Below are 26444 nucleotides of genomic sequence, written 5' to 3' on the forward strand. Positions count from 1 at the left end.
CACCCCCAATATTTCTGTGCCCAGTGGGACCAACAATTCCCCATGTGGCGCTCTCAATGGAGGCGGGTTCCCTTTCCTGAAGGACATTAATGAACCAGTTAGGTTTTACCACAAACTGCAGCTTTCATGGTTACTATTTCTAGTGCTGGTGCCAGAAATTACCAAGTTCATTAAGCTCAATTTCTCAAAGTGCCTTTGTGTTTTTGTGGGATCTCTCTCATCCACCCTTTTTCTTGACTGAAATTCACTTTACAGGGTATTAAAAGGGGAGGATTTATCGACCAGAGGCTCAAACATCACATTAACATCTGACGAAGTCACTCGATTCATCGGGAATGGAATATCATCCAGCAACTATGGATGCAAAAAGCACTGTTCATAGCGGGGAGAAAGTGTACACATGCTCTGTGTGTGGACAAGGCTTCAGCCGATCATCCAACCTGGAGAGACACAAGCGCAGTCACACTGGGGAGAAACTGTGTAAATGTGGGGACTGTGGGAAACGTTTCAACTACCCGTCCCAGCTGGAAACACACCAGCGAGTTCATACTGGGGAGAGGCCATTCACCTGCTCTGAGTGTCAGGAGGGATTCACTCAGTCATCAAACCTGCTGATACATCAGCGAATTCACACTGGGGAGAGGCCGTTCACCTGTTCCGTGTGTGGGAAGGGATTCACTCAGTCATCCGCCCTGCTGACACACCAGCGAATTCACACTGGGGAGAGGCCGTTCAGCTGCTCTGAGTGTGGGAAGGGATTCAATGAGTCATCCAACCTGCTGGCGCACCAGCGAATTCACACCGGGGAGAGGCCGTTCACCTGCTATGAGTGCGGGAAGGGATTCATTCAGTCATCGCACCTGTTGAGGCACGAGCGAGTTCACACTGGGGAGAGGCCATTCACCTGCTCTGAGTGTGGGAAGGGATTCACTCGGTCATCCCATCTGTTGAGGCACCAGCGAATTCACACTGGGGAGAGGCCATTCACTTGCTCTGAATGTGGGAAGGGATTCACTCAGTCATCCCACCTGTTGAGGCACCAGCGAGTTCACAAATGTTTGTAGAGGTTGGATTATGCTGTTATTGCTGCTGTTAATCACAACCCGACTGAACAACGTTCATTCTGACAATTGGGGTTTGTTTCCGCTGATGAAAACTCCTTTAACTGGACAGGAGTTTAATATTTGGGTTATAGACAAATAAATTCGTGTTGCTTTCAACACATTGCTGTAGATTTTTCTCTTTCCCACCCGAGTGTTTAGCATCACCTGGCTGGAGCTCAGAGAGGACAATCTGGGGGGAGGATCATATGGGTGAAGAACTTCAGCATGGACACAGTCCTTCAGGGTCATACTGAGAGCGGCAAATGGCACTTTGGGCTTTCTCATCTCTCTTCACTGACAGCAACCCGTGCGGGTAAATCTTCACAGTGTAAGGTGCGGATGATATCCACTCAAGGGGGTTAAAAGAGCTGGGACGGGTGCTCTGCCAGCCTCTTGCCCATATCGCCAACAGCTCAGTAGATTCATGGGTTGTTCCCTGAGATTGGAAGGTAGCACATGTAGTTCCCATTTTTCAATTGTGCACAAGTCAGAGCTCGGAAACTGAAGGTCCATCAACGTGACCTCGATCACTGGGAAGGTGCTTGAAGGGATCCAGAGAGATGCTGTTTTCCATCATGTGGAAAGTGAAGGGGCCATTAGAGATACTGAACATGGATTCCGGTAAACATGGTCACGTCTTACAAACTAGCTTGAGTTTGTAAAGAAGTTGTTAGTTTGGTGGATGGGGGAATCCGGTTGACATTGTCTACCTCAGGGTGTCAAACTCATTTTCGAGGGTGGGCCTGATCCAATATCCTGGCACTTGGCATGGGACACATTCAGCAAAAGCCATTAAAATAGGAATAATTGAAGATAAACTACATCAGAATTTACATTTAGATTTTATTTACTGCCGCTGCTCCTGATCCCTGGCACCTCTTAGCTTGAGCATTCATGAACGAACCCTGCTCAAACCATAAGCACAAGGATATCGGTGCATGGATCTGCCTGTGACCACAAGGCTGTGTCACTGCCACACACAGATACCGTTTCCTTGTTTCACATCTCCATGCAAACATCATCTCTTCACACATCCCCTTGCTACACAATTGCAGCAGACATGAGCAAGGACGTGAGGCTTATTAAAATACATATTTCATTACAGCAAAGGTTACACTGGGAGAAATGTTCAGTTATTTTCCATTACAGGCAAAATTCCGGACAAACCAGCAGCACATTGGCACCTGAACAGTGTCTCATCGGCCTACAGGCTTTTATTAAATAGATTTTCTGCCTGGATATAAACTTAAACCAGCATTGCAGGCGTGATGCTCTATTCACACATTGAAAGTGAGAGAGATGCTGTGGGGCACACGCTAAGTCTAGCAGCTGAAAGTGATTGACAGACTGGGTTTTGTGTTTAGTGATCCCGGGCGTGTTACCAATACCAGCAAAGATGAAGCCCATGGAATAAAAGGGACAGTGGATACTGTCTCACTGTGAGCGAGTCAGAATGAGAAGCTTGAACAACAGCCGAATTTTCACAAATGGAGACCTCACCAGACCAAAGGACATTGGTGGTGTTTAATGGGCTGTTTCTGTCACTGGGCTACACGAGACTATTTGTGACAGAAGGAAAGCGGGTCACAGGATACAACCAGTTTACCGGCCTGCCCAGGGCCCACTCTGACCCCCACCTTCTCTCTCTCACTATTGATGGACACTGCTGCAGTAATTCTGACCTTTCCTCTCTTGTCCCTCCTACACCCCTAATACACGGCCCGACACAATCTCCCTCCCCCTACATCCTCACTGTGCTGGAATCCACACCAGTCTCCCCATCTGCTCCTTGTTCTCTCCCTGGATCCTGAAACTACAGAACTTACTGATCCCTCCTGAAGTCTTCAGGCTCTAAAACTGAAGATTGATGGCCCTCAGTCCTCACTCCTTGATTTACCTCCCCTTCTCTTCTCCTCTTTCCCCCTTGGTTGTGATCCACACTCTGGGCCTTGGGCCTTCCCCGGGGATTCTCAGTATGAACAGGGGGATGTGTGTTGAGACAGGATGTCCCAGCTCTCCACCTTTAAAGGTACAAGGAGAGGACCAGCTGGGCTGAATGGCCCTGCTTGATGACATCACTGCAGTGCCTAGCAACCACCCTCACTGAGCCCTGCTCATTATGGGCTGGTTTGAGCTCAATGCTGTTACAGGAAGGGAAACAGGAGCAGGATTCGAGCGATGTGCAGCCCAGGATTAATGGGGAGAGGTACAGGATCAATTTATACCTTATTGAGCGAGAAATGTCAGTGTCCCGGACACTCCCTGTCCCTCAGTATCTGTGTCGGGGAGCGACCGATAGGTTCACTCTGTATCTGACCCGTGCTGTGCCCGACTGGAGTATATTTGATGCTGACATGGGCTGCTCAGCTCGATGAGCACAATATTTAACCCAAAGATGATCAGATAAACCCATCAGCATCTCCCCTGGACACAGGTCCTGAAGGACAGGGAGTGTCTCTATTAATTTGGCTGGTGTCCTTGATCAAATTTAAACACCTCATCTCTTTTTAAAAATTTGTTCATGGGATGTGGGTGTCGCCTCTCACCTCTCATTCTTCCAAACGCTGGAGAATATCGGCCTGGTCTACTCAATCTCTGATAGGACAATCCCCCCATCCCAGGAATCAGTCTGATGAATCTTCATTGCACTCCCTCTATAGCAAGTTTAACTTTCTTTAAAAGCACCTGAAGGTAACAATGATGTAATTTACTGTGTTCTGTAAGCAAGTGCCATTTTGTTTTATTTTTTCTGCACTGTATTGTGTTTAGTTAATTAAATATTAGTCCGAAATAAATTGGAGTTATTAAAATTAACTAAGCTATGTTTTATTCAAGGTCAATAATGATAGCTTTACGAATAATTTCTGCTGTGTTAACGGATTTTTAATTCCGAAGGAAGTTTTCAAGTTCCAAACTTAAAAAAAAGAACCAAGTCTTGATTTAAAACAAACTTCTGTTTGTTCACTTGAGTAGTAACGAATTCAGTCTTCTGCTTATTATCAATTTACAAGTGGAGTATAGTCACAGATGGAGCACGTGTAACCAGCACGGGTATCTCCACGCTAACGAACAAAGGAAAAAGCTTACATTTATAGACTGTTTTCTTATCAAACTGGAGCCGGCTTTGCCTAATATGGTAGTCTCTGGCTACTGCATAATCCAGAGACACAAGTTTACATCAGTAACACATTTAGAAGCATTGCGGCCTGGTACGGTGATCATAAACCACTAGTTCTGGACTTATCTTATCCAAACAATATTTCTAATCCATTCTGTTATGAATATCGTAACTTGGTTGGTCGCAAAACACCACCTGTTGCTAAGTGAAATCTGTCTCTCTCTCCCTAATAATAAAAACCACATTTTTCCCTCTATCGAATGAATGAAACATAAACCCCTTTCAGAAGCTGAATTAACCAGGGTCCACATGTCAACCTGTCCCACAGGTTTTTTTATGGGTTACATTACCTGTTTGCAAAGTGTTTTATATCCTTCTTTATCTTTCCTAATCCTGGTTTTCTCTCAGCGTCCTTCCCTTTCCTTATATTTTCAATGTCCCTTATTGACTTCCTTACAGCATAATGCAATGACCAGAATCACTGAAGCTATTATCCCTGCTATCACCAATCCCAGCTGGAACAATTTAACTGGATGCTACTTTCCAGCATTCCTGATTCACAAGTCTCGGGATTGCCTGTTCTGTCTCTCTCTTCCTCTATATGATTTGCACTGTGTGTTTCTGGGATGACCTAATTCGCTGAATTATGAGCTTTAAAGCCATAAACAGGGAGAATATAGTGTCCTATATGTGGAATGACTCGAATGGCTTCTTCCTCCCGAGGCAGTCTCATCTGCAGATAAGTTGCATTATGATGATGTACCAGAACCAGCGTTTAGCACTGATACATGTGTTCCTCGGTGGAATCAAGCTAAACTGATGTTCCAGTCTGGGGCATCGGGTTGAACCCACAGTCATATACGTGACAGTAGTAGTCACACAATACTGTCCTTTTCCTTTATACACGGTATTAGTTTGGCCTACTCCCCATTTATTTATTTCAATCTGCATTCTGGAGATTCTTTGTCGAGGGTGAACCCACAAGCTGGAACATCTACAAACCCATGTTGTCCCTTTCAGAGTACAACACTGCATATCTGGTGCTATCCAAGTTCCTCACTTCTTAATCAGATATCTTGGATATTCCTCATACTGTTTATGGATCGGACCTAGCTCAGTCTTCCAGCCTTGCAAACGATTCTACCCTATACACCGTCCATGGTTTCGTTTCATTTCCATTTTTCCTCAGCAAAGGCAAGACCAGTCCCACTAGTCTAATATCTTCACTACTTTCTCCTTCCCTAGGGAATAAAAATCCCAATTCCTATTGGCTGCATCACATCAAAGTCTATGACTTGATTCCCCTAAACCATTTTCACAGTTGTTCTTCATGAATAAACAAAGGGATTTGATTACTCTCTCTCTTGTCCAGTTCCTTCTGTACCACATTCATCATAAATGTCAGAGGCTACGCATGATACCTCCAGTAAGCCACATCGTGTTCCATTCACTTTCTATATCTATTCTGTTTACTCCTGCTAACCTTGCTGTGTCTCTTATTCTGAGCTATCCTGTCAGCTCCCACATTCCTTGCGATTTAAACTAATTCTCCTTGTGTTCCCCATCTTTCTCATCCCTTGGTTCCTGTTTTCTATTCTTTACTAACACATCCTTTATTAATTCTCTTCCCATTTTGTCTATTAATTGTGAATATCTCCCTTCACATAATCTAGTTGATAGATTCAAGCTCATGTTTAAAACTTTTGATTTCAATTAACAATTTAAAAACACACATTGTTATATAATACATTTCCTGACTCAGTTACTTCTAGTCCATTAAATGTGGGTTATTTTACTGGATGGGACAGGTCGAGTTCTTTTTGTGAGGTGGGATGTCATTTTATTTAAGTCCCACATATGATGATCACTATCAGCATTTGTACTTGGCAAACCAATAGTTAACATTACTGATCAACATATGACATTTCTTACTTTAAAATAACCTGCCGTTATTACCTTTTAAGTTTGTATTGAAGTATTTTATAATGGTCTTGAATTACTTATTTTCCTGGAGTGATACGAACTCTTTAAGTGAACACTATTAATTTAGTGTTTGGGGTCAGGGTGTGTCCCAACCCACCTGGTTCAGGGGAGACTTCCTGGTCTCCCAATCTTCCCAAGGAGCACGCTTTAGGGTTCTTTCTCTATTACCACCAAAATATGCTTTTGAGGGTCTATACCTCGGTTTATCACGGATTCCAAAACTAACCCTTTTGAGGTCCTCTGCTTCCTCCTGGAGATTGCCTCTCACTTGGATCCATGTTTTGTTATGGAGCCTGTGAGGTCTGGCCTCCTTATCTTCCACCTTCAGCTTGTAGCTGATCTGTACACAGCCATGGCCACCTTGTCCAGACAGAGACAGGCTGACTTTTTTTGTTTTTAGCCTCTCTACAAGCTTTCTTTGTTCAGTACTTAGTGGAGGCCTTGAAACTGATGACCATTCTAGCTGTAAGGAAATCCTAATTTGATCAGCATCCTGTTAATTCTAATGCCTCTGACAGGTAGCAGTGTGTTTAACTCTATCCTGATTATTTCAAAGTCGCTTTCTCTATGGAGAATGTGTCACGGCCTTGATGATTTAAAAAGTTGTCTCACTCTCCTGAGCCACATTAGCCATTTCATGTTGTGCTGTTGTCGATAACTGAGCATGCCTGAGACTCGTTCACACACACACGTAGCGGTATCCCAATATCATGCCACATGTGACATCTGATCCAAGCCATTTGAGATGATCTTATCAAAAGATCGTGGGGTGTCTGAAGATCTTTGCTCATCTCCCTCTGCACGGTCCCGATGTCTCGGGTAGTGGCCAGATGATCAAATTCAGTTTTCTTATTGTTCAGTGTAGGCAATGACAAAATATCTCACAGAGAAATCTTAGCAATTTCCTGCACTTCCCTGACTTTAACAAGAATTTACATGAACACCAGATTGTACCCAGGTGATTTATGACAATTCTCCCAGGAACAATGAATGAAGAAACATTTCTATTTGGAGGTGTAACTTTCCTGTTTTCCTCTTACATCTTCACTCATTTCCTCTCATTACATTTTATACAGTGTTCACCATTTCATTCATGAGCCCGGAGGAACTTTACTGTCCAATACAATATTATCATACTGTCTTTAAACATCGATCAAACATTCCCACTTGGTCCAAGTTTTGACCCAGTTTCTTTGTTTAATTTTATTTAACCGAACCTCTCCTTAGACATTTTGTTCTCCAAAGTATGCCAGAGAGCAATTCAGTCGACAAGAGGAAAGATGTGAGTTACCTTTAGCATAACAGTCGCCCCCAAAAACTTGTTTCTGAATACATAGTTTGGACAGAACCACAGAGACGGGACTTTTTCAAAAAAAAAACTTAATTATCTCAATTTTCAGCTAAATTTTCCTTCCCATGTGTTTGACCAGCGATGCTTAGCAATATATATATATATATAAAATCAGTTTTAATTTCACAAACAAATTATGCCCAGACTTTGTCATTTTACAAAGAAGACAAAAGTAACAATTGTGTTTGGATGCAAGTCATTTATCTTCCCCTTCGAGCAGTGTGACTTGGACAATAGGATTACATCGGATATACTACACAGAAACAGGCCATTCGGCCCAACCAGTCCATGCCGGCGTTTATGCTCCACTCGAGCCTCCTCCCTTCTTTCCTCATCTAACTATATCCACATAACCCTCTATTCCCTTCTCCCTCATATACTTGTCTAGCCTCCCCTTAAATGCATCGATACTATTCACTTCAACCACTCCCTGTGGCAGCGAGTTCCACATTCTCACCACTCTCTGGGTAGAGGTTTCTTCTGAATTCCCTATTTGATTTCTTGGTGACTATCTTATGTTGATGGCCTCTAATTATGCTGGTCCCCACAAGTGGAAACACTGTATCTAATCTGTCAAAACCTTTCATCATTTTAAAGACATTAGGTCACCCCTCAGCCTTCTTTTTTCGTGGGAAGAGAGACCTGGCCTGTCCATCCTTTCCCGATAGGTATACGATCGCCTTTCTGGTATCATCCTTGTAAATCTTCTCTGCACCCTCTCCAGTGCCTCCATATCCTTTTTGTAATATGGTGACCAGAATTGCACACACAAAGTCTAACCAAGGTTCGATACAAGTTTAGCATAACTTCATCACTTTTCCATTCTATAACAATTCAATTCTATAACAATCGATCCCAATAATTTAAATCAATACTTTAAATTCTTAATTCCAACTTTGTCAGCATGCTGCGACATTCGATGTCTGCAGATAACTGGAGATAATTTTGTTTTAACTGCTGGATCTTTTGCTATACCATCAACCTCTTATCCAACTGGAACTGGCATTGCCTGATATGGTCGTCTTTGGCTACGGCATAGTCCAGAGACACAAGTCTGCATTTTCTTCCAACATACATCAACAACGTTAGAAGCACGTAAAACACTGGTCTTCCTGTGGCAAGCACAAACCACTAGTCTCTGAATTTTTCTTATTCTAACAGAATGTTTAGATTAGAAATATTCTATGATGAAAATATCCACGGCCAGTTGCTTGGAAACACCAACTGTTGCTCAGTGAAATCACTCTCTAATGATAACAACCACATTTTCCCCAATATGGAATGAACTAAACATGAACACCTTTTAGAAGCTGAATTTACCGAGTTTCCGATGCCAACACCCCTCTCATCTTCCATTCACTTCAACTGAAAGGAAAACGCCAGATTGCATCGGTTGGGATTTGAAAGATATTTACAACAGATGCTAGATATTCTTAGAGTTAGCATTGATCTATATTCTGTCGACTCGAGGAGTTTGATAACAGAATTTCTCCTGTGAATGCAGAGCTGGAATATTGGGCCGGGATGTATTTACTTGTTCATCTTGTTGACTCGAAAATGTTGCCAATTATTTGATGTGACCTGTATTTTCTTAAATACATTTCCTGAGTGGATTAAAATTTAAATTGAACCCAGGTTTGCAGGCGTGATGCTCCATTCACACATCGAAGGTGAGAGAGATGCTGTGGGGCACACGCTGAGTCCAGTATCTGAAAGTGATTCACAGACTGGGTTTTGTGTTCAGTGATCCCAGGCATGTTACCGACACCTTCCCACAATACCAAGGCTAGGAGAGGCACTCTGGAAGGTAAGGGGAACTGGCACTTGTCCACGAGAGTAACCAAAGGTATGAGAACTGAAATAATCCAGAGTTAGAAAGGAGAAAAGGCCCCAAAATGGTGCAGTCAGTAGCAGGACATCAATTAGTCTCCTCTTATCTTGGAACATTAAATGTCGACACACTCTATTATTGAAACATCACAATATTATATTCCAGCCCAGTTATAGTGGTTATCATCAGAAACAAACTTCAACTGTCAGAATGGACACGCTTCAGTCGGGATGTGATTAACAGCAGCAATGATAGCAGAATCCAACCACTGCAGTCACTTGTGAACTCGCTGGTGTGTCAGCAGGTTGGATGACCGAGCGAATCCCTTCCCACACTCAGAGCAGGTGAACGGCCTCTCTCCAGTGTGAACTCGCTGGTGTGTCAGCAGGTAGGATGACCGAGTGAATCGCTTCCCATACTCAGAACAGGTGAACGGCCTCTCCCCAGTGTGAACTCGCTGGTGTGTTAGCAGGTGGGCTGACTGAGTGAATCGCTTCCCACACTCCGAGCAAGTGAACGGCCTCTCCCCAGTGTGAACTCGCTGGTGTGACAGCAGGTGGGATGACACAGTGAATCGCTTCCCACACTCAGAGCAGGTGAATGGCCTCTCCCCAGTGTGAACTCGCTGGTGTGTCAGCAGGTCGGATGACTGAGTGAATCCCTTCCCACACTCAGAGCAGGTGAACGGCCTCTCCCCAGTGTGACTGTGTTGATGAATTTTCAGCGCAGACGGGCAGCTGAATCCCTTCCCACAGTCCCGACATTTCCACGGTTTCTCCGTGGTGCGGGTGTGCTTCCGTCTCTCCAGGTTGGACGATCAGTTGAAGCCTCCTCCACACACAACACGTTTACAGTTTCTCCCCGCTGTGAATGGTGCGATGGTTTTTCAGGCTGTGTAACTGGTTCAAGCTCTTTCCACAATCAGTGCACTGAAACACTCTCACTCGGGTGTGTGGGTCTCTGCTTTTACAGTCACATTGATGTTTTAATCTTTCCCCACAGACAGAATAAACAAACATTTCTCCTTCCACATTCAAAGGCCGATGGTATTCAAGTCCTGATGAATCGAATGACTGTATCAGATCTTGACGTGACGTTTAGTTTGAGTTTCCCTCCTTCAAATCCTCCCCTTTTCACACCCTGCAAAAGGAGTTTACAAAAGTCATCACTGTAAGTACAGGATCGAAATTCAGAAGAGACAATTCTAGTTTCTATGGAACATTCTTTCCTTCTGCTGTGTGGTTTTAAGTATTGACTTAATAAAAATAATAAAGAGGGAGAAGATAGACTGAGAGTAAACTGGCAAGAAATATAAATACAGTCAGAGCTTCTACAGATATATAAAAAGGAAGAGATAGCTAAAATAAACGTTGGTCCCTTAGAGGATGAGACGGGAAATTAATAATGAGAAACAGGGAAATGGCAGAGACTTTAAACAAATATTTTGTGTGGTCTTCACGGTGGAAGACACTAAAAGCATCCCAATAATAATAGATAATCAAGGGGTCACAGGGAGCAAGGAACTTAAAACAATCAGTATCACTAGAGAAAAAGTACTAGACAAACTATTGGGACTAAAGGTGGACGTCCCCTGGACCTGATGGCCTGCATCCTGGGGTCTTAAAAGAAGTGGCTGCAGAGCAAGTGGATGGATTGGTTGTAATCTACCAAAATTCCCTGGATTCTGGCAAGGTCCCAGTGGATTGGAAAACCTCAAATGCAACACCCCTATTCAACAAGGGAGGGAGGGAGAGAGAAAGCAGGAAACTATAGAGCAGTTAGCCTATCATCTATCATTGGGAAAATGCTGGAGGCCATTATTAATGAAATAGTAGCAGGACATTATGAAAATCATAATAGTCAAGCAGAGACGGCATGGTTTTATGAAAGGGAAATCACGTTTGACAAACTTGCTGGAGTTCTTTGAGGATGTAATGAGCAGGGTGGATGAAGAGGAACCAGTAGCAGTTGTGTATTTACATTTCCAGAAGGCATTCGGTAAGGTGCCAGAAGAAAGGTTACTGCACAATATAAGACCTCATAGGGTTGGGGGTAATATATTAGCATAGATATAGGATTTGCTAACTAACAGAAAACAGAGAGTCAGGATAAATGGGTCATTTTCAGGTTGGCAAACTGTAACTAGTGGGGAGCCACAGGGATCAGTGCTGGGGCCTCAACTATTTACAATCTATATTAATGACTTGTATGAAGGGACGGAGTGCACTGCAGCCAAATATGCTGCTGATACAAAGATAGGTGGGAAAGCAAGTTGTGAGGAGGACACAAAGAATCTGCAAAGGGTTATAGACAGGCTCAGTGAGTGGGCAAAAATTTGGCAGATGGAGTATAATGAGGGAAAATGTGAGGTTATGCACTTTGGTAGGAAGAATAAAAAAGCAAATTATTATTTAAATGGAGACTACAAAATGCTGCGGTACAGAAGGATCTGGGGGTCCTTGTGCATGAAACACAAAAAGTTAGCATGCAGGTACAGCAACTAATCAGGAAGGTAAATGGAATGTTGGCCTTTATTGAAGGGGAATGGAGTATAAAAGTAGAGAAGTCTTGCTACAACTGTACAGGCTGTTCGTGAGACCACACCTGGAGTACTGCGTACAATTTTGGTCTCCTTATTTAAGGAGGGTTGCACTTGCATTGGAGGCAGTTCAGAGAAGGTTCACGAGATTGATTCCTGAGATGAAGGGGTTGTCTTATGAAGTAAGCTTGAGCAGGTAAGGCCTGTACTCATTGGAGTTTCGAAGAATGAGAGATGAACTTATTGAAACGTGTAAGATTCTGAGGGGGCTTGACAGGGTAGATGCAGAGAGGATGTTTGCCCTCGTGGGAGAATCTAGAACTCGGGTGCATAGTTTCAGAATAAGGGGTCGCCCATTTAAAACGGAGATGCGGAGGAATTTCTTCTCTGAGGTTGGTGAATCTTTGGAATTCTCTACCCCAGAGAGCTGTGGAGGCTGAGTCAGTCAATATATTTAAAGGGGAGATAGACAGATTTTTGAAATACAGGGGAGTCAAGAGTTATGGGGAGCAGGCAGGAAAGTGGAGTTGTGTCAAGATCAGATCAGCCATGATTTTATTGAATGGCAGAGCAGGCTCGAGGGATCAAATGGCCTACTCCTGCTCCTATTTCTTATTGTTAATCTGTGAACCTTGACCTGAACCTTCCAAAATGTTACTGATTTTGAGGAATAGAAAAAACATCTCAGCATTGATAAATGCATCATCTAACATCTCAAACTGAGCTAACCTGCTGTAACTATGTCAGTATTGGTGTCAGCTGTGACTCAGTGGGTAACACACTTGCCTCTGGGTCACAAGGTTGTGGGTTGATGTCACACTCCAGAGACATGAACACAAAACTCTCGGCTGATGCTCCAGTGCAGTGCTGAGGGACTGCTGTACTGTCGGAGGTGCTGCCTTTTGGATAAGATGTTAAACCGAGGCCCCGTCTGCTCCCTCAGGTGGATGTAAAAGGTCCCATTGCACTATTTCAAGCAGAACAGGGGAGTTATCCCCGATGTCCTGGCCAATATTTTCCCTTAAAATCAGTAAAGCAGATTATTTGGTCATTATCACATTGTAAATTGGTTGCTGTGTTTCCTACATTACGATAGTGACTACACTTCAAAAATAACTTAATTGACTGTAAAGTGCTTTGGGGCATCTGGTGGTGGTGAAAGGTGCAAAATAAATGCTAGTCTTTTTATTTTCTATGTGTCTTTTATTACTCTCCCTTCTCCCATTGTGCCTCCTTTTGTCTGCTGTCGTTTCTCCACCTCCTTTTCCCCACCCAACTTTCCAGTTCATTTCTTATGTACATGGTCTCTCTCTCTCCTTTCCCTCACTCGATCGCTCCCTAGAAGCTATCCATCTGCCATATCTCCCAGTTCTGATCAAATGCTCTCCCTGACCCATCACCATTTCTCCTTCCTTTATAGACAACAACAACTTTCATTTATATAGCGCCTTTAAGAACATAAGAGTTATGAGCAGGAGTATGCCATACGGCCCCTCGAGCCTGCTCCACCATTCAATAACATCATGACTGATCATCAACCCGAACTCCACTTTCCCGCCCGATCTCCATATCCCTCGATTCCCCAAACACCAAACAGTAGTAGTGATGTTGGGGAGGGCATCAAACAGGAAATTAGGGGTGCGTGCAATAAAGGTGCAGCAGTTATAATGGGTGACTTTAATATGCACATAGATTGGGCTAACCAAACTGGAAGCAATGCGGTGGAGGAGGATTTTCTGGAGTGCATAAGGGATGGTTTTTTAGACCAATATGTCGAGGAACCAATTAGGGGGGAGGCCATCTTAGACTGGGTGTTATGTAATGAGAAAGGATTAATTAGCAATCTCGTTGTGCGAGGCCCCTTGGGGAAGAGTGACCATAATATGGTGGAATTCTGCATTAGGATGGAGAATGAAACAGTTAATTCAGAGACCATGGTCCAGAACTTAAAGAAGGCTAACTTTGAAGGTATGAGGCGTGAATTGGCTGAGATGGATTGGCGAATGATACTTAAGGGGTTGACTGTGGATGGGCAATGGCAGACATTTAGAGACCGCATGGATGAACGACAACAATTGTACATTCCTTTTTGGCATAAAAATAAAAAAGGGATGGTGGCTCAACCGTGGCTATCAAGGGAAATCAGGGATAGTATTAAAGCCAAGGAAGTGGCATACAAATTGGCCAGAAATAGGAGCGAACCTGGGGACTGGGAGAAATTTAGAACTCAGCAGAGGAGGACAAAGGGTTTGATTAGGGCAGGGAAAATGGAGTATGAGAAGAAGCTTGCAGGGAACATTAAGACGGATTGCAAAAGTTTCTATAGGTATGTAAAGAGAAAAAGGTTAGTAAAGACAAACGTAGGTCCCCTGCAGTCAGAATCAGGGGAAGTCATAACGGGGAACAAAGAAATGGCGGACCAATTGAACAAGTACTTTGGTTCGGTATTCACGAAGGAGGACACGAACAACCTTCCGGTTATAAAAGGGGTCGGGGGGTCTAGTAAGGAGGAGGAACTGAGGGAAATCCTTATTAGCCGGGAAATTGTGTTGGGGAAATTGATGGGATTGAAGGCCGATAAATCCCCAGGGCCTGATGGACTGCATCCCAGAGTACTTAAGGAGGTGGCCTTGGAAATAGTGGATGCGTTGACAGTCATTTTCCAACATTCCATTGACTCTGGATCAGTTCCTATGGAGTGGAGGGTAGCCAATGTAACCCCACTTTTTAAAAAAGGAGGGAGAGAGAAAACAGGGAATTATAGACTGGTCAGCCTGACATCGGTAGTGGGTAAAATGATGGAATCAATTATTAAGGATGTCATAGCAGTGCATTTGGAAAGAGGTGACATGATAGGTCCAAGTCAGCATGGATTTGTGAAAGGGAAATCATGCTTGACAAATCTTCTGGAATTTTTTGAGGATGTTTCCAGTAGAGTGGATAAGGGAGAACCAGTTGATGTGGTATATTTGGACTTTCAGAAGGCGTTCGACAAGGTCCCACACAAGAGATTGATGTGCAAAGTTAGAGCACATGGGATTGGGGGTAGTGTACTGACATGGATTGAGAACTGGTTGTCAGACAGGAAGCAAAGAGTAGGAGTAAATGGGTATTTTTCAGAATGGCAGGCAGTGACTAGTGGGGTACCGCAAGGTTCTGTGCTGGGGCCCCAGCTGTTTACACTGTACATTAATGATTTAGATGAGGGGATTAAATGTAGTATCTCCAAATTTGCGGATGACACTAAGTTGGGTGGCAGTGTGAGCTGCGAGGAGGATGCTGTGAGGCTGCAGAGCGACTTGGATAGGTTAGGTGAGTGGGCAAATGCATGGCAGATGAAGTATAATGTGGATAAATGTGAGGTTATCCACTTTGGTGGTAAAAACAGAGAGACAGACTATTATCTGAATGGTGACAGATTAGGAAAAGGGGAGGTGCAAAGAGACCTGGGTGTCATGGTACATCAGTCATTGAAGGTTGGCATGCAGGTGCAGCAGGCGGTTAAGAAAGCAAATGGCATGTTGGCCTTCATAGCAAGGGGATTTGAGTACAGGGGCAGGGAGATGTTGCTACAGTTGTACAGGGCATTGGTGAGGCCACACCTGGAGTATTGTGTACAGTTTTGGTCTCCTAACCTGAGGAAGGACATTCTTGCTATTGAGGGAGTGCAGCGAAGGTTCACCAGACTGATTCCCGGGATGGCGGGACTGACCTATCAAGAAAGACTGGATCAACTGGGCTTGTATTCACTGGAGTTCAGAAGAATGAGAGGGGACCTCATAGAAACATATAAAATTCTGACGGGGTTAGACAGGTTAGATGCAGGAAGAATGTTCCCAATGTTGGGGAAGTCCAGAACCAGGGGTCACAGTCTAAGGATAAGGGGTAAGCCATTTAGGACCGAGATGCGGAGGAACTTCTTCACCCAGAGAGTGGTGAACCTGTGGAATTCTCTACCACAGAAAGTTGTTGAGGCCAATTCACTAAATATATTCAAAAAGGAGTTAGATGAGGTCCTTACTGCTAGGGGGATCAAGGGGTATGGCGAGAAAGCAGGAATAGGGTACTGAAGTTGAATGTTCAGCCATGAACTCATTGAATGGCGGTGCAGGCTAGAAGGGCCGAATGGCCTATTCCTGCACCTATTTTCTATGTTTCTATGTTTCTATGTATCTATCTCAGCCTTGAAATAACTCTGTAAAATGGCCCCTGGTGCTTCACAGGAGCATTATCAGATAGAATTTGACACCGATGGTCAAAGAGGCACATTTTAAAGAGGGTTAAAAAGGAAAAGAGTGGCTAAAGTAAATGTTGGTCCCCTGGAGGATGAGACTGGGGAATTAATAATGGAGAACAGGGAAATGGCAGAGACGTTGAACAAATTTTTGTATCGGTCTTCACGGTAGAAGACACTAAAAACATCCCAATGGTGGATAATCAAGGGGCTATAGGTAGGGAGGAACTTAATACAATCACTATCACTAATGAAGTGGTACTAGGTAAAATAATGGGACTAAAGGTGGACAAGTCCCCTGGACCTGATGCCTTACATCCCAGGGTCTAAAGAGAAATGGCTGCAGAGATAGTGGATGCATTGGTTGTAATCTACCAAAATTCCCTGGATTCTGGGGTGGTCCCAACAGATTGGAAAACCACAAATGTAACGCCCCTATTTAAAAAAGGAGGCAGACAAAAAGCAGGAAACTACAGACCAGTTTGCCTAACATCTGTCGTTGGGAAAATGCTGGAGTCCATTATTAAGGAAGCAGCAATGGGACATTTGGAAAAGCATGATTCAATCAAGCAGAGTCAGCATGGTTTTATAAAAGGGAAATCAGGTTTGACAAATTTGCTGGAGTTCTTTGAGGATGTAATGAGCAGGATGGATGAGGGGGAACCAGTGGATGTGGTGTATTTGGATTTCCAGAAGGCATTCGATAAGGTGCCACATAAGAGGTTACTGCACAAGATAAATGCTCACTGGGTTGGGGGTAATATATAAGCATGGATAGAGGATTGGCTAACTAACAGAGTCAGGGTAATTGGGTCATTTTCCAGTTGGCAAACAGTGATTAGTGGGGTGCCGCAGGAATCGGTGCTGGGTCCTCAACTATTTACAATTTGTATTAATGACTTGGATGAAGTACAGAGTGTAATGTAGCCAAGTTTGCTGATGATACAAAGATGGGTGAGAAAGCAAATTGTGAGGAGGACACAAAAAATCTGCAAAGGCTCAATGAGTGGGCAAAAATTTGGCAGATGGAGTATAAAGTGGGAAACTGTGAGATTATCCACTTTTGGCTGAAATAATAGAAAAACAAATTATAATTTAAATGAAGAAAAATTGCAAAGTGCTGCAGTACAGAGAGACCTGGGGGTCCTTGTGCATGAAACACAAAAAGTTAGTATGTTGTTACAGCAAGTAATCAGGAAGGCAAATGGAATGTTGGCCTTTATTGCAAGGGGGATAGAGTATAAAAGCAGAGAAGTCCTGCTACACCTGTACAGGGTATTGGTGAGGCCACACCTGGAGTACTGCGTACAGTTTTAGTCTCCTTATTTAAGGAGGGATATACTTGCATTGGAGGCTGTCAGAGAAGGTTCACTAGGTTGATTCCGGATATGAGGAGGTTGTCTTATGAAGATAGGTTGAATAGGTTGGGCCTATACTCATTGGAGTTCAGAAGAATAAGAGGTGATCTTATTGAAACATACAAGATAATGAGGGGGCTCGATAAGGTGGATGCAGAGAGGATATTTGCACTCATAGGCGAAACTAAAAGTAAAGGACATAGTCTTAGAATATGGGACCGCCCATTTAGTACTGAGATGAGGAGAAATTTCTTCTTTCAGAGGGTTGTAGATCTGTGGAATTCTCTGACCCAGAGAGCTGTGGAGGCTGGGTCATTGAATATATTTAAGGTGGAGATAGACAGATTTTTCAACGATAAGGAGTAAAGGGTTATGGGGAGCGGGCAGGGAAGTGGAGCTGAGTCCATGATCAGATCAGCCATAATCTTATGGAATGGTGGAGCAAGCTCGAGGGGCCGAATGGCCTACTCCTGCTCCTATTTCTTACGTTCTTAGAGTGTTAAAGGAGGAGGGAGAGGTTTAGGGAGGGAATGCTGGAGCTTAGGGTCTAGGCAGCTGAAGGTATGGCCACCAATGGTGGTGTGATTAAAATCAGGAATGTGCAGGACGCCAGAGATCCTGGAGGGTTGTAGGGCTGGAGGAGGTTACAGAGGTAGGGAGGGGCGAGGCCACAGAGGGATTTGAAAACAAGGATGAGAATTTTTAAATTGAGCTTCGTGCCCAGTTGTCAATTCTCCTTCCTTTACAGACGCTCCCTGACCACCCTCCATTTCTCCTTCCTTTACAGACGCTCCCTGACCACTCTCCATTTTCCTTCCTTTACAGAAGCTCCCTGACCACTCTCCATTTCTCCTTCCTTTACAGACGCTCCCTGAACACTCTCCATTTCTCCTTCCTTTACAGACGCTCCCTGACCACTCTCCATTTCTCCTTCCTTTGCAGACGCTCCCTGACCACTCTCCATTTCTCCTTCCTTTACAGACGCTCCCTGACCGCTCTCCATTTCTCCTTCCTTTGCAGACGCTCCCTGACCACTCTCCATTTCTCCTTCCTTTACAGACGCTCCCTGACAACTCTCCATTTCTCCTTCCTTTACAGACGCTCCCTGACCACTCTCCATTTCTGCTACATTTTTTGAAATATTTAAAGAGTTTAATAAATCTTTGAAGGTGGCAGGACAGGTTAACAAAGCTGTTAATAAAGCGTAAAGGATCCTGGGCTTTATAAATCGAGGCACAGAGTACTAAAGCCGGGAAGTTATGCTAAAGCTATATTAAACACTAGCTCGAGCCCAGCTGGAGGATTGGGTCCAATTCTGGGCACACTTCAGGAAGGACACAAAGGCTTTGGAGAGGGGACAGAAGAGATTTACTGAAATGGTGCCAGAGATGAGGAACTTCATTTATGTGGAGACTGGAGAAGCTAGGATTGTTCTGCTTGGAGCAGAGAAGGTTAAGACGAGATTTGATAGAGGTGTTAAAAATCATGAAGATGAGATAGAATAAATAGAGAAACTGTTTCTAACACTGACAACCAGAGGGCACAGATTTGAGGCGATTGGCAAAAACAGAGGTCACATGAGGAAAACCATTTTCACACAAGGAGTGGTTAGGGTTTGGAATGCACTGCCTGACGGAGCGGTGGAGACAGAGTCAATAGTAGCCTTCAAAAGTGAATTGGACAAACACTTGAAGCAGAATGATATTGCAGGGATTTGGGGAAAGGGCGGGAGAAGCGGGATAACCGGATTGCTCCCCGAAAGTATCGGCGCAGACTCGATGGGCCGAATGGCCCCCTTCTGTGCTGTAATATTCTGTGATTCTAGAATTCTTTACAGATGCTCCCTGCTCAGTCACCATTGCTCCTTCATTTACAGACACTCCCTGGTCCATTACTATTTCTCGTTGATTTACAGACGCTCCCTGAGAGTTTGACGCAGACACAGCGCATGCACTGACCGCTCCTTCGGGCTGGAGTGGACCCAGGACCCGGCAGGCAGGGGGACAATGTTCCCTGGTTTTTTCCCCCCACTCCCGGTGTGGGGAGAATGTTCCCCGGTTTATATCCCTCCCCGGTGTGGGGAGAATGTTCCCCGGTTTATATCCCCCCCCACTCCCGGTGTGGGGAGAATGTTCCCCGGTTTATATTCCCCACTCCCGGTGTGGGGAGAATGTTCCCCGGTTTACATCCGGGCCCCCCCCGGTGTGGGGATAATGTTCCCCGGTTTATATCCCCCGGTGTGGGGAGAATGTTCCCCGGTTTATATGCCCCACCCCCCGGTGTGGGGAGAATGTTCCCCGGTTTATATCACCCCCCCCCCGGTGTGGGGCAATGTTCCCCGGTTTATATCCCCCCCCCGGTGTGGGGAGAATGTGCCCCGGTTTATATGCCCCCCACCCCCGGTGTGGGGAGAATGTTCCCCGGTTTATATCCGGGCCCCGCCCCCGGTGTGGGGAGAATGTTCCCCGGTTTATATCCCCCCGGTGTGGGGAGAATGTTCCCCAGTTTATATCCCCCCCCGGTGTGGGGAGAATGCTCCCCGGTTTATATCCCCTCCCCCCGGTGTGGGGAGAATGTTCCCCGGTTTATATCCCTCCCCCGGTGTGGGAAGAATGTTCCCTGGTTTATATCCCCTCCCCCCGGTGTGGGGAGAATGTTTCCCGGTTTATATCCCTTCCCCGGTGTGGGGAGAATGTTCCCCGGTTTATAGCCCCCCCCGGTGTGGGGAGAATGTTCCCCGGTTTATATCCCCCCCCCCCGGTGTGGGGAGAATGTTCCCCGGTTTATATCCCCCCCCCCGGTGTGGGGAGAATGTTCCCCGGTTTATATCCGCCCCCCCGGTGTGGGAAGAATGTTCCCCGGTTTATATCCCCCGGTGTGGGGAGAATGTTCCCCGGTTTATATCGCCCCCGGTGTGGGGAGAATGTTCCCCGGTTTATATCCCCCCCCCCGGTGTGGGAGAATGTTCCCCGGATTTTATCCCCCCCCCCGGTGTGGGGAGAATGTTCCCCGGTTTATATCGCCCCCGGTGTGGGGAGAATGTTCCCCGGTTTATATCCCCCCCCCGGTGTGGGGAGAATGTTCTCCGGTTTATATCCCCCCCCCGGTGTGGGGAGAATGTTCCCCGGTTTATATCCCCCCCCCGGTGTGGGAGAATGTTCCCCGGATTATATCCCCCTTCCCGGTGTGTGGAGAATGTTCCCCGGTTTATATCCCCCCCCCCCGGTGTGGGGAGAATGTTCCCCGGTTTATATCCCCTCCCTCCGGTGTGGGGAGAATGTTCCCCGGGTTATATCCCCCCCCCCCGGTGTGGGGAGAATGTTCCCCGGTTTATATCCCCTCCCTCCGGTGTGGGGAGAATGTTCCCCGGTTTATATCCGGGCCCGGGGCTGCACTTGGTGTTGTTGTCCCCAGCGTTTCTTTAACCCGCTCCCTGGATCTCGCTCACCTCCTGCGTCAGCGTCTGCCACCGCCGCCTGCATCTGCTCAGCTCACACTGCCCGGGTGATTGACGGCAGCTCCCCACCAATAGAAAGAGTGGGGCGGGGCTGGAGGACAGAATGTGCAGTTGGTCCTCCAACCAATTGGAGTGTGTGAGGGGCGGGGCTTCCGGCAGGCTGTAACTCGTGGGGTGCAGCAAGGATCAGTGCTGGGGCCTCAGCTATTTACAATCTATATTAATGACCGAGATAAAGGGACCCAGTGTAATATTTGCTGACGATACAAAGCTCGGTGAGACAGTAAGCTATGAGCAGAACACAAGAGTGCAAAGATATATAGATAGACGATGTGAATGGGCAGTAAGGTGGCAGATTGAGTATAATGTCGGGAAATGTGAGGTTATTCACTTTGGTCGGAAGAATAGAAAAACAGAATATCTTTTAAATGGTGAGAAACTTTAAATGTTGGTGTTGAGAGAGATTTGGGTGTCCTTGTGCAAGAAACACAGAAAGCGAGCATGCAGGTACAGCAAGCAGTAAGGGGGTGGAGTATAAGAGTAAGGATCTATTGCTACAATTGTACAGGACCTTGGTGAGACCACACCTGGAGTACTGGGCAGTTTCGGTCTCCTTATCTAAGAAAAGATATACTTGCCTTGGAGATGGTGCAACGGAGGTTCACAAGATTGATTCCTGGGATGAGAGAGCTGTCTTACGATGAGAGATTGTGTAGAATAGACCGATACTCTCTGGAGTTTGGAAGAATGAGAGGTGATCTCATTGAAACATACAAGATTCTGAAGGGTATTGACAGGGTAGATGCTGAGAGCTCGATTCCCCCGGGCTGGAGTGACTAGAACTCGGGGGCTCAAGATAAGGGGGAGGTCATTTAAGACAGAGAAAAGAAATGTCTTCACTCAGAGGGTTGTGAATCTTTGTAATTCTCTGCCCCAGAGGGCTGTGGATGCTCACTCTATTCAAGGCTGAGATAGTTAGATTTTTGGACTCTCGGGGAATCAAGGGATATGGAGATCAAGTGGGAAAGTGGAGTTGAAGGCGATGATGTTATTGAATGGCGGAGCAGGCTCGAGGGGCCGTATGATCTACTCCTGCTCCTATCTCTGATATTCTAATATTGACATCTAAGGGGCTCTAGATTTATTAGTCCCACCCTTTATCTTAAGGGAACATACTTGCTCTGAACCCCCGCTATCTCCTCCTTGAATGCCTCCCATTGCTCTGACACTAATTTACCTTCAAGTAGCTGTTTCCAGTCCACGTTGATTAAATCACATCTCCGCTTAGTAAAATTAGCTTTACCCCAATTGAGAACTTTTATTCCTGGTCCATCTTTGTCCTTTTCCATAACTACCCTAAATCTAACTGAATTATGATCACCAGCACCAAAATGCTCTCCCACTGATACCCCTTCCACCTGCCCAAGCTTCATTCATTAAACCTATTCCAGAATCATCCCATCTCTTGTTGGGCTTGCTACGTAATGGCTAAAAAAGTTCTCCTGAATGCATTTTAAGAATTCTGCTCCTTCTATATCTTTCATACTAATTCTATCCCAGTTAATATTTGGGTAGTTAAATTCCCCCATCTATTACTGCCCTATTATTTTTGCACGTAGCAGAAATGTGCCGACATATTTGCTCTTCTGTCTCCCTGTGACTGTTTGGGGGTCTATAGTACATCCCCAGCAGTGTGATCGCCCCTTTTTTGTTCTTCACTTCTCCCATGTGGCCTCATTTGATGATCCTTCGAACATATCATCCCTCCCCACAGCTGGAATTGTTTCTTTAATCAACACTGCGACGCGCTCTCCTTTTTTTATCCCTGTCTCTGTCTCGCCTTAAAACCCTGTAACGAGGAATGTTGAGCTGCCATTCCTGCAGTTCTTTTAGCCGTGTTTCACTAATAGTTACAATATCATACCCCCACATGTCTGTCTGTGCCCTCAGCTGATCTGCCTTAATCCCCAGACTCCTTGCATTGGCATTGAAGTATTTCTAGATTGATTCCTGTGATGAGAGGACTGACTTATGATGAGAGTTTGTGTAGAATGGGCCTATACTCTCTGGAGTTTAGACGAATGAGAAGTGATCTCATTGAAATACACTGGCACTGGCATTTAGTGCTGCCAAACTCCCCTATTGTCTATTTTCTAGCTTTTGTTTCCTCTGCCTTCCAACCACGATACCTACTGTCCCCTCTCTCTGTCCACACTGTCCCCTCTCTCTGTCCACACTGTCCCCTCTCTCTATCCACACTGTCCCCTCTCTCTATCCACACTGTCCCCTCTCTCTATCCACACTGCCCCCCCTCTCTATCCACACTGTCCCCTCTCTCTGTCCACACTGTCCCTTCTCTCTGTCCACACTGTCCCCTCTCTCTATCCACACTGTCCCCTCTCTCTGTCCACACTGTGTCCCCCCTCTCTGTCCACACCGTGTCCCCTCTCTCTGTCCACACCGTGTCCCCTCTCTCTGTCCACACTGTCCCCTCTCTCTATCCACACTGTCCCCTCTCTCTGTCCACACTGTGTCCCCCCTCTCTGTCCACACTGTGTCCCCCCTCTCTGTCCACACTGTGTCCCCCCTCTCTGTCCACACTGTCCCCGCTCTCTATCCACACTGTCCCCTCTCTCTGTCCACACTGTGTCCCCTCTCTCTGTCCATACTGTCCCCTCTCTCTGTCCACACTGTCCCCTCTCTCTGTCCACACTGTCCCCTCTCTCTGTCCACACCGTCCCCTCTCTCTATCCACACTGTCCCCTCTCTCTGTCCACACTGTCCCCTCTCCCAGTCCACACTGTGTCCCCTCTCTCTGTCCACACTGTCCCCTCTCTCTGTCCACACTGTCCCCTCTCTCTGTCCACACTGTGTCCCCTCCCTCTGTCCCCACTGTCCCCTCTCTCTGTCCACACTGTCCCCCCTCTCTGTCCGCACTGTCCCCCCTCTCTGTCCACACTGTCCCCGCTCTCTGTCCACACTGTCCCCTCTCTCTGTCCACACTGTGCCCTCTCTCTGTCCGCACTGTCCCCTCTCTCTGTCCACACTGTCCCCTCTCTCTGTCCACACTGTGTCCCCTCTCTCTGTCCACACTGTGTCCCCCCTCTCTGTCCACACTGTGTCCCCTCTCTCTGTAACACTGTCCCCTCTCTCTGTCCACACTGTCCCCTCTCTCTGTCCACACTGTGTCCCCTCTCTCTGTCCACACTGTGTTCCCCCCTCTCTGTCCACATTGTCCCCACTGTTCCCCCTCTCTGTCCCCACTGTTCCCCCTCTCTGTCCACACAGTCCCCTCTCTCTGTCCACACTGTCCCCTCTCTCTGTCCACACTGTCCCCTCTCTCTGTCCACACTGTCGCCCCTCTCTGTCCACACTGTCCCCTCTCTATGTCCACACTGTCCCCCCTCTCTGTCCACACTGTCCCCTCTCTCTGTCCACACTGTCCCCTCTCTCTATCCACACTGTCCCCTCTCTCTGTCCACACTGTCCCCTCTCTCTGTCCACACTGTCCCCTCTCTCTGTCCACACGGTCCCCTCTCTCTGTCCATACTGTGTCCCCTCTCTCTGTCCACACTGTGTCCCCTCTCTCTATCCACACTGTCCCCTCTCGCTGTCCACACTGTCCCCTCTCTCTGTCCACACGGTCCCCTCTCTCTGTCCATACTGTGTCCCCTCTCTCTGTCCACACTGTGTCCCCCCTCTCTGTCCACACTGTCCCCTCTCTCTATCCACACGGTCCCCTCTCTCTGTCCATACTGTGTCCCCTCTCTCTGTCCACACTGTGTCCCCCCTCTCTGTCCACACTCTCCCCTCTCTCTGTCCACACTGTCCCCTCTCTCTGTCCACATGGTCCCCTCTCTCTTAACATACTGTGTCCCCTCTCTCTGTCCACACTGTGTCCCCCCTCTCTGTCCACACTGTCCCCTCTCTCTATCCACACTGTCCCCCCTCTCTGTCCACACTGTCCCCTCTCTCTGTCCACACTGTCCCCTCTCTCTATCCACACTGTCCCCTCTCTCTGTCCACACTGTCCCCTCTCTCTATCCACACTGTCCCCTCTCTCTGTCCACACTGTCCCCTCTCTCTATCCACACTGTCCCCTCTCTCTGTCCACACTGTCCCCTCTCTCTATCCACACTGTCCCCCCTCTCTGTCCACACTGTCCCCTCTCTCTGTCCACACTGTCCCCTCTCTCTATCCAAACTGTCCCCTCTCTCTGTCCACACTGTCCCCTCTCTCTATCCACACTGTCCCCTCTCTCTGTCCACACTGTCCCCTCTCTCTATCCACACTGTCCCCTCTCTCTATCCACACTGTCCCCTCTCTCTGTCCACACTGTCCCCTCTCTCTATCCACACTGTCCCCCCTCTCTGTCCACACTGTCCCCTCTCTCTATCCACACTGTCCCCTCTCGCTGTCCACACTGTCCCCTCTCGCTGTCCACACTGTCCCCTCTCTCTGTCCACACTGTCCCCCCTCACTGTCCACACTGTCCCCCTCTCTGTCCACACTGTCCCCCCTCTCTGTCAACACTGTCACCTCTCTCTGTCCACACTGTCCCCTCTCTCTGTCCACACTGTGTCCCCTCTCTCTGTCCACACTGTGTCCCCCCTCTCTGTCCACACTGTCCCTCTCTCTGTCCACACGTTCCCCTCTCTCTGTCCACACTGTCCCCTCTCTCTGTCCATACTGTCCCTTCTCTCTGTCCACACTGTCCCTCTCTCTGTCCACACTGTGTCCCCCCTCTCTGTCCACACTGTCCCTCTCTCTGTCCACACGTTCCCCTCTCTCTGTCCACACTGTCCCCTCTCTCTGTCCACACTGTCCCCTCTCTCTGTCCACACTGTCCCCTCTCTCTGTCCACACTGTCCCCTCTCTCTGTCCATACTGTCCCTTCTCTCTGTCCACACTGTCCCCTCTCTCTGTCCACACTGTGTCCCCTCTCTCTGTCCGCACTGTGTCCCCCTCTCTCTGTCCACACTGTCCCCTCTCTCTGTCCACACTGTCCCCTCTCTCTGTCCGCACTGTGTCCCCCTCTCTCTGTCCACACTGTCCCCCCTCTCTGTCCACACTGTCCCCTCTCTATGTCCACACTGTCCCCTATCTCTGTCCACACTGTCCCCTCTCTCTGTCCACACTTTCCCCTCTCTCTGTCCACACTGTCCCCTCTATCTGTCCACACTGTCCCCTCTCTCTGTCCACACTGTCCCCCCTCTCTGTCCACACTGTCCCCTCTCTATGTCCACACTGTCCCCTATCTCTGTCCACACTGTCCCCTCTCTCTGTCCACACTTTCCCCTCTCTCTGTCCACACTGTCCCCTCTCTCTGTCCACACTGTCCCCTCTCTCTGTCCACACTGTCCCCTCTCTCTGTCCACACTGTCCCCCCTCTCTGTCCACACTGTCCCCTCTCTCTGTCCACACTGTCCCCTCTCTCTGTCCACACTGTCCCCCCTCTCTGTCCACACTG

At 46.8% G+C, this 26444-nt stretch overlaps 2 protein-coding genes across 2 annotated transcripts in view; one reads left to right on the forward strand and one right to left on the reverse strand.

Moving 5' to 3' along the window:
* The window catches only part of LOC139235650 (zinc finger protein 420-like), a gene marked incomplete at its 5' end in the record, with an annotated part of 123610 nt that extends 122406 nt beyond the window's left edge, over positions 1-1204 (forward strand). Inside the window, one exon of the mRNA XM_070866699.1 lies at positions 383-1204. Coding sequence (XP_070722800.1) covers positions 383-1064 — 682 coding nt within the window. The remainder of the gene's footprint in view (positions 1-382) is intronic.
* The window catches only part of LOC139235504 (zinc finger protein 239-like), a 72185-nt gene continuing 46837 nt past the window's right edge, over positions 1097-26444 (reverse strand). The window contains exons 3-4 of the mRNA XM_070866587.1: positions 9673-10186; positions 1097-1165 (exon numbers count right to left, since the gene is read on the reverse strand). Of these exons, the coding sequence (XP_070722688.1) occupies positions 1097-1165; positions 9673-10186 (583 nt within the window). The remainder of the gene's footprint in view (positions 1166-9672; positions 10187-26444) is intronic.

Source organism: Pristiophorus japonicus, chromosome 23 (genome assembly GCF_044704955.1).
Source record: "Pristiophorus japonicus isolate sPriJap1 chromosome 23, sPriJap1.hap1, whole genome shotgun sequence".
In the NCBI taxonomy this organism is placed as follows: Eukaryota; Metazoa; Chordata; class Chondrichthyes; family Pristiophoridae; genus Pristiophorus; species Pristiophorus japonicus.